At 48.9% G+C, this 15,607-nt stretch overlaps 1 protein-coding gene across 4 annotated transcripts in view; it reads left to right on the forward strand.

The window, feature by feature from the left end:
- Nucleotides 1–15,607, forward strand: part of TNR (tenascin R) — an 83,421-nt gene that overhangs the window by 40,173 nt on the left and 27,641 nt on the right. For all 4 annotated transcript variants that reach the window (XM_063344050.1, XM_063344052.1, XM_063344053.1 and 1 more), the window contains exons 2-5: nucleotides 8,524–9,079; nucleotides 11,878–12,354; nucleotides 12,793–13,056; nucleotides 13,854–13,969. In XM_063344050.1, coding sequence (XP_063200120.1) covers nucleotides 8,584–9,079; nucleotides 11,878–12,354; nucleotides 12,793–13,056; nucleotides 13,854–13,969 — 1,353 coding nt within the window. In that variant the 5' untranslated portion in view covers nucleotides 8,524–8,583. The remainder of the gene's footprint in view (nucleotides 1–8,523; nucleotides 9,080–11,877; nucleotides 12,355–12,792; nucleotides 13,057–13,853; nucleotides 13,970–15,607) is intronic.

Genomic DNA, 15,607 nt, shown 5'->3' on the forward strand with positions numbered 1-15,607 from the left:
GGTTCAGCGTTACAGGGAACGTGGTGCTTTGCTCCTCTAAGCTTTCCACCTCCTTTAATTCCCCCAAAAGCCCGCAGCAGGTTTATTTAGAGGGGAGAAAAAGATTGCAATTAGGCAGAGGGTGCAGAAGGACTTGATCAAGGAGGAGGCTATGTTTGCTTGCACATAGAAAGGACCTTCATTCTGCTATGATGCCCAGGGAGCTAATGAAATGAAAACCTTTTTAAACGGACAAATTGCACAACATTAAGTTAGTAACAACTGGGAGCCAGTGCCCTTCACCCTCCTGGAAAACTGCAGGAGTGAATCAGGTCTGCAGGATGTGCTGCATCTCTATATCTGCTCATGAGGGTTCTACAGGTACAAATCAGCCTCATGATGCCAAAGTTTCAGCAGTTCCAGGCTGCCAAGGAGCTGACCTAATTTTTTCCACTAATTCTCAGTTAGCAGCTGATGCGACGCAAGTGCTTTCTGGTGAGATGGGCAAATCACAAGAGTTTCTCACCAGATCATAAAGCAAAGCAAAAGCAAGGCATATGCTTTCCATGCACACGTCGTCACCTGCCATGGCTGGAAGACTGTGGCACCCAGCAACAATTTCAATGCAGGGCCAATAACAATGCTGACGCACAGGAGCGACGGGTTGCTCTAAACCAGTGAGTGCTGCAACTGTTCTTGAGAGGTCTAAAAAACCCCACATGATTTGGCTTCAGAGCTTTCAGTCCTCTTCATTTTCCCAGCTATGTGGTCACCTTGGAGTGGAAAGCATATGGCTGGGAAGCTGACCAGGGACCCCACGGAGCTGAATTTCCTTCCCTACAAGCCCAGCAGGCATGAGGAAAGCCTGCACAGGCTCCATCTCGCCGTAACATGGAGCAGGCATCATCTGCACTGAGCACTCAGATATCTCCAGGGCAGTTTTGGGAGCCTTGAAAACCATCCAGTGTGGGGGTTCTTTTGGCTTATGGGAAACCTCCAACACACTTTTCAACATAAAAGCCCAAATAATACATTGGAGGCTTCCCGCCTGCTTCACACACCACCATGCACCAGGCTCGCTCCCACCATTAAAAGCATCCGTGAGCAAATCCGTCGTGGCGGTCTGGCTCCTGCCAGCCAAGCTCTGGCAGAGAACACATCACGGCTCCATTCAGCCAGCCCCGACATGGCTCGGGGACTGCTGGGGGTTAGCCAATATCTGGCTGCTCCTGCCACGCCAAGGAAGCAGACAGCAAATTCTGTTTCTTGATGGTTTGTTGGTTGGCATTAAGGATGTGTCCCAGTCCAAACTCCAAATAAATCTGATTATTCCAGTTTGCCATCTGCACCAAAAAGCAGGGCAATAAATGCATATAAATATGTATATCTACACATGTATATCTACAAGCTCTGGGGAGATTAAAGTGTTTCTCAACCAGAACAAATTGTTCACTTCATTTTCACATCTTTAGCAATTTAAAAAATATTTTAATACACAATATCTGGCTGGAGAAACAATTACTATAATTTTTCAAGCATCTTTCCAGGCAGCATTGGTGGGGTGTTTTTAACCAAAGCAATTCACCAAAACTGGCATGAAAATAGAAATATTGTTGGACTATCCAAATATTAAATTATCTCCAGCAAAGTGCTGGAGATAAAACTGCTGGCATCATCCCTGTTGTGCAGATTTGTTGTCCCTGCGCACAGTTTGGATTTGCTATGTTCATATTGCTATGCTACGCTACGAAAAAGGGGGTGCAGATGCTGCTGGGGGACACAGCACTGCATTTCTGGATGATGCTCCCCCCCAAAACTGCTGCCACACTATTAGTGACTTTCTCGGTGCAGCTGCTCCGAACATCACCACATGCAGGTTCCCTTTTGCATACCCAGCACCATTTGCTCTCACAAATACAGCCCATCAATAAAATGTAAAAATAGCCAAACCCATATAATTAGGGTGTATGCACTGTGGATTTAATAGGGTTTTTCTATTTCTTTCTTCTCTGATACATAAGACACAAGCCCTAGATGGAGAGAGGCTGTTCAGGTGGGAGGGAGAGTGCTTTGTTGTGGTATATGTTCGGCAAAAGCCCTCAAATATTTTTCCCAATTTTATGTTGTGTGTTTTTTTTATTGAGCACCACACATAAATTGCAGCAGATTGATTCTTTCACAGCTCCCCAGAGTTGAAATGCTTTGGAGCCGAGAGCTCAGTGCCTGCTAAACTTCATAATTAACTTTAATAACTCTTTGATTTGAACTTAATTCAAACACCCGTGTTTCTGGGGTACCAAAAAAAAAACCAACAAAAAACCCAAAGCAACAAAGCAAAGCAAACCAAGGGAAACCAGCTCTGGTTTTTGAAGCACAGGGAAAGCTGCTTCTCGATGAGCATGACTCCTGCCCGCCATCTATGAGCAGCTTGGGGAAAAAACCCAACATGATATCAAAAATAAAGCAGCATCCCCAAACTTGTGCTGTGACAAAGGCAACTGGAGCTCAAGCCCCTCATCATAGGTTTGAGCAGATGGAGAGGCATTTCCCCAGCCTGGTGGAAAGTGAAGGAGAAGACATTGCTGTCAGCTGCTGGGAAAGCACTGGGCTCAAAGCTGGGTTTGCTGCCCCAGGTGGGAGGTTTTCCAAGGCTACCTCTTGGGACAGAGGGACTGAAGCCACTGGGAACAACATCAGCTTGGAGTTTTAGCTGAATTTGGTGGCAATGAAGGAGAAAGAAAAAAAAAACAAGACTAAAAAGCACACCAGATACATTTGCTCTGGTGCAACTATTTTTACATGTGAAATGACCACAGAAATTTTTCTTTTTCCTCATACAGGGAGAAGGAAAAAATGTATAATCCTGGATCTGTTCACTCAGTCAATGGTTTCTAATGATTCTGTCGTTGCCCATGGGCAGTGTTAGCTGCCACGAGGGCAGGAGGACAAGGAACCCGGAGCAGGAACATTAATGCAACTTCTCTTTCTGGGTCAACAAGCCTCAAGCTGTCAGACCATGCATACGGCCCTGGAACACTGCCAGCCAAATCCCCACATTAACCCACCCTGGCCGAGCTCACGGTGACGGGGTCCTTCAGGGAAAAGCAAATCATTGACTGCAGGAGCAGGAGACAAAACAGGACTGGATAGGGAAGGGAGTCAACAGATCCTGGGAATGCAGCCACAAATTTGGCAGGGCTTTCAGAGCTGTCAGCCCAAGCCTCCAGGAAGAAGTCAGGATTAATAGGGATTTATGACTCAAATGGTCTGCTGTGGGTTGGAGGACACCAAGGAACATCCTCCTGCCTTGCAGGACCCTGTGAATTCAGCCTGGTCTGATCTGGGGATAGCCCGAACCAACTTTTCACTGTTTCACAGCAAAGAGGTGGCATTAAGCCTAACCCGGCACCCAGTTGAGGCAGGAATACTTTTTCTTATTTTTTTTTTCTTTCCATGATCCTGCTTATAGTAATAATAACAAAGAGAAAGCCCCTCTAGCATCATGCCATGGGGATGCCACCACCCCTGCAGCATCACCCGCTGCTCAAGGCCACCACATTGAGCAGAGCTGGAGGGGGATGCCGTCACTTGCTGCTCAGAAACAAGAGCTAGGTAGCATCCTGCCGGTGTCCCCTGTGATGGATATACCAATAAAGAGATTCAGATCAATGAGCCTGGCGGTTCCTACCAGCAAATGAATGGCTTTCCATCTATGGGTTAGGGAGTCATTAACCACCCAACCTGCTCATTGTCATTAGTGAGCAATTTCTGCTGTGCATCTGCTTGCCCTGCTTTATCCACTGACCCATCTCCTGCTCCCTCATCCCTGTGTCCACCTGGACCCCTTCTCCCCCATCCCTCATAAACAGGCTCTGGCATCTCTGTTGAGCCAGGCTGGATCTGAAAAACTGGGGGGGTGGTGGGGGGAGAAGGAGTGGGGAGAGGGCAGATTTCATCTCCCTGTGTCTAAGATGCTCCTGTAATCCTGCAAGGAGGTTGCTTTGAATCTTTGGCCCAGCTCGGCACAGCTGGCTCACCGCCACAGTTACTTCCACTCCAAGCATACACAAAGAAATCTGAGCAAGAAGCCAAGGAGCAGGTAGTTAGCCTCCAATGCCAGTGAGTCAATCAAAGGCAACCAACACTAATTAGTCCCTATGCCTCCCCCCATCACAGTTGCCCCATTACACAGGGACAAGAAGTCTCTATGTAGGTCAGCCAAGGCCAACCAGGAGCTGCTGGTGATCCCAGAAGGCAGAGGAGGATTTGGAGGGTTCAGGGTCTGAGAGTACAGCCCCAAATCTCCACTTACAAAGCATCAATCCAACCACCTTGCTCCATCTCATTGTCATCTCCCGTGCCCTTCTTTCCCTCTTCTGCAAGTATGGTCAGAGCCATCACGGAAGCAAAGGGGGAGGAGGAGGCCACTCCACTGTGGAGTTATTTCCATTTTTCTTGCTTTTCCTAAAACCAGGGAAAAAAAGAGAGACCCTACCAAAGGAGTCCCAGGTGCCTGCTCATGAGAAGCAGGCATTAAGCAGGGAGCTGAAAAGAAAAGTGCAGCAGAAACATTGCAGTAATATGGGATAATAATCCTGCGAATGCTGCGAGGCAGCTGAATAGTGATATTTTCTGGAGTAGTGTGGTATTGTAGGAGAGAAACCAGTAAATAAATATTTTCATTCAGCAGCACGGAAAGGGGGGAGGCACAGCCATTCCCCAGGGAACTGGAGAGGAGCTCCAGAGCAGGATTGTCATTAGAGTAAGGGAAGGCAATTGCTCAAGATTATGGCACTGGCAGATACCAGCAAAGTCAGACTCGACAAGAGGCCCCGAGCACATCTTAGCTGTGGATCGCAGCTGAGCATCACACCACTATTCACTCTGACCCACTAAAAACTGAAGCGCCTGGGTATCACACCCACTCTGCCAGGCAAGCTCCCATTGCTTGGAGAAGACCCCACGTGGATAGGGTAGAAGTATCCACCAAAAGCCATCAGGACATCTTCCCACCTCATGTTTGCCATGGCCAGTATTTCCTATTGTGGACCAGCTGTGAAACCCCAAGTACAGACACTATGCACTAAATGCATCTTGGGAGATTCATGTTTAAGCAGCTTGTTGGAAACACTCAACCTGCTACTCCTTCTCACCTCTATTTCCCAGTTATTTCCCATACTCATACTGGTATGAGAGCTACTGCAATAGGCAGCTGAGTCAGACCAGGTTGATTTCAATTCTTCTCTTGCCACCAAATGTCCCAAAAGAAGGAGCATGTTGTAGCTGGCAGATGTGGCAATTTGCCACTCTCCATGTAGTGGTCCTTCAAGGCAGGTCCCATCCAAGTGTGACACTCCAGCTCTCAGGGATTTAAGTCCTTGAGGTTTTAAGTCCTTCTTAACCCACGTAGTCCCATGTACTTTTTTCATAGAATCATAGAATCATAGAATCATAGAATCATAGGGTTGGAAGGGACCTCTGGAGATCCTCTAGTCCAACCCCCCTGCCAGAGCAGGGTCACCTAGAGCAGGTTACACAGGAACACGTCCAGGTGGGTTTTGAATGTCTCCAGAGACAGAGACTCCACCACCTCTCTGGGCAGCCTGTTCCAGTGCTCTGCCACCCTCAGGGTAAAGAAGTTCCTCCTCATGTTTAGGTGGAACTTCCTATGTTCAAGTTTGTGCCCATTGCCTCTTGTCCTGTCCCCAGGCACCACTGAAAAGAGCCTGGCCCCATCCTCCTGACACCCACCCTTTCACTATTTATAAGCGCAGATAAGGCCCCCCTCAGCCGTCTTTTTTCCAGACTGAAGAGACCCAAATCCCTCAGCCTTTCCTCATAAGAGAGGTGTTCCAGTCCCCTAATCATCTTTGTAGCTCTCTGCTGCACCCTTTCCAGCAGTTCCCTGTCCCTCTTGAACCAGGGAGCCCAGAACTGGACACAGTACACCAGGTGCGGCCTCACCAAGGCAGAGTAGAGGGGGAGGATGACCTCCCTTGACCTGCTGGCCACACTCTTCTTGATGCACCCCAGGATGCCATTGGCCTTCTTGGCCACAAGGGCACATTGCTGACTCATGGTCATCCTGTTGTCCCCCAGGACTCCCAGGTCTCTTTCCACAGAGCTGCTCTCCAGCAGGTCAGCACCCAACCTGTCCTGGTGCAGGGGGTTGTTCCTCCCCAGGTGCAGCACCCTACCCTTGCCCTTGTTGAACTTCATAAGGTTTCTCTCTGCCCAGATCTCCAACCTGTCCAGGTCTCTCTGTATGGTGGCACAGCCTTCCGGTGTGTCAGCCACCCCACCCAGCTTGGTGTCATCGTCAAACTTGCTGAGGGTGCACTCTATCCCCTCATCCAGGTCATTGATGAATATATTGAACAGGACTGGACCCAGTACTGACCCCTGGGGAACACCACTCGTCACTGGTCTCCAACTAGACTCTGTGCCCCTAATCACAACCCTCTGAGCTCTATCTTTCAACCAGTTTTCTATCCACCCCACTGTCCATTCATCTAACCCACACTTCCTAAGCTTCCCTATGAGGATGCTGTGGGAGACCGTGTCAAACGCCTTGCTTAAGTCAAGGTAGACCACATCTACTGCCCTACCCTCATCTATCCATCTAGTCATGCCATCGTAGAAGGCTATCAATCAGATTAGTCAGACATGATTTCCCCTTGGTGAATCCATGCTGAGTACTTCTGATAGCTTTCCTTTCCTCCACGTGCCTTGAGATGACTCCCAGAACGAGCTGTTCCATTATCTTTCCAGGGATGGAGGTGAGGCTGACCGGCCTGTAGTTCCCTGGCTCTTCCTTTTTGCCTTTCTTGAAGACTGGAGTGACATTGGCTTTCCTCCAGTCCTCAGGCACCTCGCCTGTTCTCCAGGACTTTTCAAAGATGATGGAGAGCGGCCCAGCAATGACTTCTGCCAGCTCCCTCAGCACTCTCGGGTGCATCCCATCAGGGCCCATGGACTTGTGAATATCTAGATGATCTAGATGATTTTTTGTAGTCTTCAAACCCGTAAGAATGGCTAAGCCCTCTTAGAGTCTGAATATAGATTTATTAATGGTACTAAATAAAGAGTTACTGAAGTTAATTATGAATTAAGGCTGGACACTGCAAGAGCTATGTCCTGGCTTTGAATAATACCTAAAACCCACAAGTTCTTGGAGCTTTGGTAGTTTCTGGTGATGCAGGGAGGAGGTCTTTGTATCTTTTTACCAGCACTGTAAAGAGCCTGTTGACAGATTTAATGTGCCTGCTGCATCTTTTGCACTGCTGGTGCAGAAAGAACCACAAAGCATATCTCCAGCACTACATATCTCCAGTCCAGGTCCTACAAGGTCCTATAAGGTCCAGCATATCTCCAGTCCACGTCCTACAAACCCAACACAGGTAGGGAGCCACAAACATGGCGATTAACATTACCTCCTAAAATGCTGCAAGAAATCCAATCAGAAATTTCAAGGTATTAGCTGGAAATATTTAATTATAAATAATTGTATTTAATTAGGTGTCCTGATACTGAAGCAGTGCCAGCGCTCAGCTGAGAGCCTTTGACCATGGCACAATGTGCTCTCCAACCAGCCACACTCCAGCAATCCCACTTGGACTGCACATAAACTACCTCCTGCAAAGAAAACACAAGGCAAGCCATATCTTTGGGTGCCACATTGCAGACACAGCCTTCCCTGCCCATTAGCCCTATCCTGTGATGGACCAGGCTGTGATTCCTCATGGCAAACCAGTTGGCATTAAGTATTGGTAAGCATATAACAGTCCTGATAAGAGTAATGGGGCTGAATCCATCCCCAGACCAACTGGGCTGGCACCGGTGATTTTAGGCTGGAGATAAATGAGGTTCTCAGAGGCTGGATTACCAACCAGAGTTCGCGATCGATACGGGAATGAGAAGTTGTGCAGTTCCAAATCAAGGCAAGGTTAACCTGTAATCCAGAGTGTGGGAAGGGGGTGAAGCCACTTTAATGGGAGGGACTTGTCTGCTCTGAGCATCAGCCTGAACAAGCTGGAGCCTGTGTGGTGTAATTTAACGGTGTTTAACAAGGCTGCCGTTCCTATAGCTACTGGAGGAAGCCTAGCAACGTTGGGTGCAGCTCCTGGGGCACAGGAGACAACCAAAGGAGAGCTCAGGGATGTGTCACCATCACCCATGTGTTAACCCCTTGGACCCTACATGCCATACTGTTGTGATACTGAAAGTAGATCCCATACAGGGTGTTTCTCCTGAAAACGTGTATTTTGTGCTTTGTTAGTACCAGATTAACTTTCCTTTAAAAAAATTAAATAATAATAGCAACAAGTATCTGCCTCTGTCACTGTTCAGGGTCTATGGCAGAGTCTTCCCACCAGCCATGGGCTCCGCTCAGGGATGATTTGGGCTCCATGAAAACCAGCAGGACTATGCATGGGTCAAGTCAGCCCCACATCTCTTTGGGTGACTTTGCCCAGCAGGACTTGCCTCTCTGAGTACAGTTGCAGGGCTAGCACCAACCATGCTTTTTTCCTTCTATGTCCTCAGGTCCTCCCTGCATTTGGCTGACCAGCACTGGCTTAAAAGACTCTTCCCTCTCCTAAGAAAATGGGGACTGACAATGAAAACCCAGTCCTGAGGAACGTGCTCATTAGCTTCAGCTTGCTTCTGCTGGGTGCCATCCTCAAGCCTTTTGAGTGCCGGCTGGAGGTGACAACAGAGCCAGTCAAGAGGGCAGCAGTGGATGAGAAGGGTGGCCTTGCCAACTGCAGCCCATCCATCAAAGAGCAGCCCATGGTCTTCCACCACATCTACAACATCAACATCCCCGTGGACAGCTGCTGCTCGTCCATGTTCAAGTCTTCAGCAGAGGAGGTGAGTTCAGAAGATGACCAGCTGGCGGAGTACGAGGAGCAGACCTCCGACAGTGAGAGCCAGGTCACCTTCACCCACAGGATAAACTTGCCCAAGCAGGCCTGCAAGTGCTCCACCTCCTTCCCACCCCTGCAGGAGCTGCTGAGCAGGATTGAGATACTGGAGAGAGAGGTCTCCATACTCCGGGACCAGTGCAACTCCAATTGCTGCCAAGAAAATGCAGCCACAGGTAGTAATGCCATCCTATTAGCTCTTGCTGGGGACTGAGGGCTCAAGCAAAAGGCAGGAGAAATAAATACAAAATCAGTGATGCCACTCAGGGTGGCAAAGGAGAAAAACTTATGTTCACCCATGGTGTTGCTGTGGCTTTAGGGAAAAGCCTGGTTTAGGTCCTCCCAGGCAGGAAAACCCCTGGGAGGGATTTGGTCACTTGAGCCACCATGCCCTTCTCACTGCAGAAACCCCGTAACGGCCAAAGCTAAAGCCCCACAACAGATAAAATTACTACTCGTAAGGGGTGATTTCCCAACCCTGCACTCCAGGTAACACTGTTAGAGATCTGCCACTGCGTGTGGGACAGAGAAGAGAGACCTAGCTGCTGCTCTCCTAAGCTATCCCTGGGCTGAAGGCAGCACCATGGGAGCCGGCAATAAACCCCTTCATCTTCTCTGTAGGAGGAGTGAATGTGTATAAAAAGCTGAGTTTAAAAGAAAAAGAATAAAAAATATAGGGAATAACTTCCATTGCCACGAAAGATGCAAACAAAACCTATAACAAAGGCACAAAACCATCAACAGGATACTTAATCTGAATAACAATATGTGCAGTTTGTGAAGATCTCCGAGAGCCCCCATTAGGGTTACCCCATCAAAGACAGCCCCTCATTTCACCGCAGCCATTCCTCAGAGCCAGGGAAGCAGCATGAAGTTGAAATGAGATGGGTTAAGAAAGGTTTAGGCTAGAGGCTGCATTTCAACAGCGCAGGAGCTAGCACACTGATGGTTTTCCTTACTTCTTGGGGAGGTTGGCAAGAGGGGCCGTCGCAAAGGGTATCCATCCCTTGCGCAGCCCAGGCCATCTCGGGGCTGTGATGCACCAGAGCTCCTCGTGGTAAAAAGCCACCAAACAAGGAGAGCCATGCAGGGCATCTTCCCATAAGAAAACTGCATTTCAGGCCAAGAACAACAGCAGGGAGGAAAAAAATTAAAAGCAACCCTTTTCCCCCCAATGCCCGCTGCCTGTTTTTAAGTTTCGCAGCTATTCGTGTGATTTTTTCCAGTGGTACCCCAACTCCTCTATATTGAGTACACATTAAAATAAAATGGGAGTGACCCACACTCAGGTCAGCAGAGTTGGACCAAGGGTGTGTGGGTTGGGGAGGGATGTTACAGGCACGCAGGGTGACTCGGGCTGACACCTCCCTCGCAGCTAGGGGAAGTCAGTGTGTTTCCAGTCATGGGCTCAGCCCATATCCCACCGTGATGCTACAGTCATCAGCTGCATTAAAAAAAGACAAACCAGAAAATACCCACATGTGTCACCGGTGTGTGCAAAGCAAGGGTTAAAATCACATAGGAAATGCAATGGAAAAAGCCTGTTTTAAAGGAATTAATTTGAAACTCTGATGGGCCTATTTGGGTTGCTTGCAATATATACAGACAGTCCCATTAAACATTCATCACTCAGTGGAATCTCCATTCCAATCGCAGATGCAAGCTGACCTAAAACTAGAGTAACTTCATATATTTTTACTGGAGTTGCTTTCGATTCAGTGCACTGCAAAGGAGATGAGGATCCCTACACCACTGCCCGAGGCATTTCCCCTGGGAAAGCCGCTCTCTTCCAGCACACTTAGAAGCATCCTCTCTCCTCTTTTGATAACTGAACTAGAGGCTGCAAGATCTGAAGAGAACCTGATCGCCATTCCCAGTATTCACAGTTTAGATGGGAAACATCCTGCAAAGTAACACAAATGGGTCTGTCTGGTACAGCATGTAACTGAATCCCTTTTACACGAACATCTGCTGTTACCCACCATGGTAAGAGCTGCTCAGATAGCTCAGCTAGGATGGAAAACTTAGTTGGGGGATCACAAAGTCTTGTGGCTTGTGGTCTTCATGGCACAGAGGTTTCACAAGGGTCAGAGGAAGCAAGGAAAGGGTTTCTGCTCTTCATTGGTTCATATGAGGAAGAAAAGCAGTAACAATTATCAAGGGAAAATTAGCCTGGCTGGGGTAAACCCTTAGCTGGGGCAATGGGTCCATGTTGAGGGGCAAAAGAGGGGAGTGTTGGCAATGTCAGAGTAATTGGTGCCTTTGTCCCCATGCTTCCCTCCTCACCCCAGTGTGCTATGTAAGGCTGCTGAGTAAAGGGGGGACATTGGAGGTGGTGGCCATGGTGGCCATGTGCTTTCCCTTCTTTCCCACAACCCCAGCACACACAAATACTTTGTGCAAAGCCAATGGCTCTGTCTTAATCAGGCTTACCAGGACAGGGATGAAGGTCATGTCTTTGGGTACATACCTGCTTCTTGTAGGAGAGACAGCAAGTACACCATGATCCCTTACCTGTAAAAAGGAACAGCAGGTGGAGACAAGACAACAGGAGCCTGCTAATTCATGGCTGGTGCAGAGGGGTTAGCTAGGGAAGGCTTTTTCCCAGTAAGAGGTCTAGGGAGGTTCCCATCAACTGAGCCCTGAGCTGAAGAGAAACCAAAGGTAGCACTTGAACCCTAACAAAGCTGATGGCACCCATGGTCATGGTTGCCAGTGCTGCAAGGGGACAAATATACTCCTGGGACCCACCCAAGCCCCACCATGAGTCTGTATCACGAATTTTTCCCCTGCCAGCCCTAAGGCCACCAGCTCCCCAAAGCTGGGCATTGTCAACCTGAGGGAGGATCATCCCCTACTTGCCCCACATCTTGCCCCTTTCCCCACAGCCCATCAATGGGCAGACACGGGGCCAACACTGCCCTTTTCCACCTCCCACCCGGTGGGCTCTGACCTTTGTCCTGCGTCCTTGCAGGGCAGCCGGATTACACCCTGCAGTGCAGCGGCCACGGGAACTTCAGCCTGGAGTCATGCAGCTGTGTGTGCATGGAGGGCTGGGCAGGCAGCAACTGCTCTGAGCCCCACTGTCCCCAGGGCTGCTCCAGCCGCGGCGTCTGCCTGGAGGGCCAGTGCATCTGCGACAATGACTACGGGGGCGAGGACTGCTCCCAGCTCCGCTGCCCCTCTGGCTGCGGCTCCCATGGGCTCTGCGTGGATGGCGAGTGCGTCTGCGAGGAGGGTTTTGCCGGGGAGGATTGTTCCCACCTGCGATGTCCCCGTGACTGCTCAGGGAAGGGCCACTGCATCAACGGCACGTGCATCTGCTGGGAGGGCTACACCGGGGAGGACTGTGGGTGGCTGCACTGCCCCAATGCCTGCAGCAGCCGTGGGGTCTGCCAGGATGGTCTCTGCATCTGCAAGGATGGCTACGAAGGGCAGGACTGCTCAGCAGGTAGCGGGGGCATGCATGGGGAAAGACAGACCCAAATGCATGAATAAGGGCTTCAAGGTGCCCAGAGCCCTGTAGGAGCACCATGAAGCCTGGGAGAAACCCATACACATAGGTCACATAGGACCTGCTCAGGCCCTGCAGTTTGACTGCCTCCCTGTTTTCCCTGTCCCCAGAGATGCCACGGACAAAAGTCTGAGGGGCGAGCCAAAATCCAGCAAGGTTTGTTCCAACATCAGTGGTAAAACAGAAGCTGCAGTCAGGTTCTCCTGAGCCTTTGCCTTGCTATAGCATTTAATATAACCACAGATAGCATGTACCCCCAGCCCGAAGCTCATACCCAAGTCCCACCAGAAGACTGATACACCCTTACCCATGGCTGGGTGGGAAGATAAGCCATGCACACCCTGACACTCTCCTTACCTCTGCCCTTCCCATCAGTGTCTCCTCCCAAAAACCTGCGAGTGACAGGGATCAGCGACAACTCCATTGAGCTGACATGGGACAGCCCCGGAGCAGCCACTGAGTACATCGTCTCGTACCAACCGGCGGGGCCAAGGGGCACCCACCTCCAGCAGCGGGTGCCTGGGGACTGCAGCAGCATCACCATCACGGAGCTGGAGCCAGGTGTTGCCTACAACATCAGCATCTATGCAGTCATCAGCGACGTCTTGAGCATCCCTGTTACCTCCAAGGTGATGACCAGTAAGTATCATACTGCACTTGTTGCTTGGTACCTGGACAAACAGAGGTGAAACTCAACCTAGCTCACATTTTCCATAAAAACCTTCTAGCAGCAGTTGAGCCTTCAAAAAAAAAATTGTGGATATTTTAATTCCAGTTTATATCTGTATGGGGATATAGGATAGGGGGAAATGTGTCCACCCTCCGCAGAAAGACTCGGTCTGGGTGAAAACCCAAATGACTAAAAATCAAAGAAAGATTCAGTGTTTGATTTGGGACCCCAGAACATGGCCCAAATATTATGCTTTTTTCCTCATAGAAAATATTGTGATATATCACAGAAGTCACAGGTTGTCCTGCCACTCCTGGATGGGTTCCCCATGACCAAACCCCATGAAATGGGTGATAGCACAGCAAGACGGGATGCTGCTGTGCATCAAGACATATGTAGCCCTGACCAGGACCATGATGCACAGAGGAAAATGGGAGTATCAAGCTGTAATGGCAACATCCAGAAAGGATCCTCAGAAGCTAAAGATACAGAGGGCAAGGGGAAAACGTAAACTACCCAGACACCCCTTTTGCAACCCCCTCTCTCACTCTGTTCACTTGGTAATGCTGTGGGATGCTTTGGCGTCCAGCAGCCCAGGCATTTCCCTCTTCTCCCTCCAACCTGCCCAGAGTGGGGACAAAGGAACTCTGCTAACAGCTACCAAAAGGTTTCCCATTTTCATTGCCCAGTTAAAAAATAGCCACAGGGAGTGGGGTGGTGGCAGCAGTGCATTATCATCTGCTCACCACCCCCTGCTCCCTTCCAGACCTCGCCACACCGCAGGGGCTGAAGTTCAAGACCATCACAGAGACGACAGCAGAGGTGCAGTGGGAGCCCTTCTCCTTCCCCTTCGACGGCTGGGAGATCAGCTTTATCCCCAAGGTACTGCTGCCGCATGCATGGCATCACGGGGTACACCTGGTCACCCTAAAAAACACTGAGCAAGCGAGCCCCAAATTAGCTTCCAATTAACCACAAAAAAACCCGAACCCCTTTTTTCCACTATATGCTTCATATCAGACAACCCCAAACACCTCAACCTGCATTTCCCCAGTAGTCTTTTGTGTCAAGACATACACGTCCTCAAAGGAATTTCCCAATAAAATCAAGAGACAAGCATATAAATAAATAAACCTTCCAGCCTCGCTGCCTCTTGCTGTCACCCCCTCCTTTTCCCTTCCACCTCCTTTGCTGTGACCCTTCGTCCTCCTCCTGTTCCTCACCCCTGCTCCCTGCACGCTAAGCTACCCAAAGCAGCCTCGATCAAACCGAGCAGCCACCAGCTCTCAGACAACAACCTTCAGCATCCCCGAGTCACACGCACAGCTAATTCCTGCCACGGAATTTTAATCACAGTGATGAACAGGTAGAATTTGTGCCAGAAAAGATGAAAGGATGAAAATGTTGCCCAAAATATCGCATATTTTCTATGTGCAGCAACAAAAATTGTACATCAAGTATTTAATCTACATTCATAATTTCTACACCATTTAGCCATAAGTATAGCTTCAATTGTATATGGAGCCTCTTTACAAGAACATTCAAGCCCCAGCAGTAAAAGAAATGCTTATTAAGGGCTCAATTATGCCGTTTTCAGTTGTACAAAACCCTTGCTGGAGTCAAAGGCAGCTCTGGGCAGTGGAGAAATGCAGAACTTGGCCCCAAAGTTTTAAATGCTCTTGAGTGTAAAGTATCATTATACAGCATAAAGCAAGGGCCCAATTGCTTTAAATAACTCATTACCTCATTTCCAAAAAGGCTGGAAGGATCTGGGTGCAATTTTGTGTACATCCACATGGAAATTTTGTCAGAAGTCGAAGTACAAGTACCACAAGTATAAAGCCCAGGGTAATTTTCATTCACTGTTGGGATAAAAACCAAAACGATACGACAACGTCAGGGGAGATCTTTCAGTCTAGTAGCAAAAATCCAGCTATCTTTCAAACATTTCACTCGGGATGTTACTCAGGAATTAAACTCAACAGCATCCCCCTGGAGCAGATAAATGGGGATATATCCATTTTAGGGTGAGGAATTGCTGGGATAGAGGCCAATGTCTCCCCACAGGGTCATCATCTCAAGCCATAGCACAAATATGAACTGTTGGTCCATCTTTTCATTTTTAAGCTTAAAACTTAAAACCATGCATAAATATTTCAGGATTTAAAGGAAGAGATAAAGCACCAAAGGTTGGCTGGTTTTCGATGCAGATTTTTGGGGCGGGGAAGGGATGTAGCTCGCTGGGCTTTGAAATTCTCACATGCATTGGTCAAGCGCATGGTCCTGTGTTGTAAAGACACAGTTGTGCTCCTGCCCATCAGCTTCCAAAATCAGACTCTCTCGAGCTTTTCTCAGAAAAGAAAGAGCTTTTCTCAAGCATCAACAGCTTTTCTCAGAAAATAAGGCAGAGGGTGCTGTCTCCTTCACTGCCTGGAAGCTATGCTTGCTTAGGCAAATGCTAAACCATTGTTACACCCCAAATCAAACCAAAACCTAGTCCCAGAGGCTAAAAACCCCCAA

This window comes from Chroicocephalus ridibundus, chromosome 8 (assembly GCF_963924245.1).
Source record: "Chroicocephalus ridibundus chromosome 8, bChrRid1.1, whole genome shotgun sequence".
Classification (NCBI taxonomy): Eukaryota; Metazoa; Chordata; class Aves; order Charadriiformes; family Laridae; genus Chroicocephalus; species Chroicocephalus ridibundus.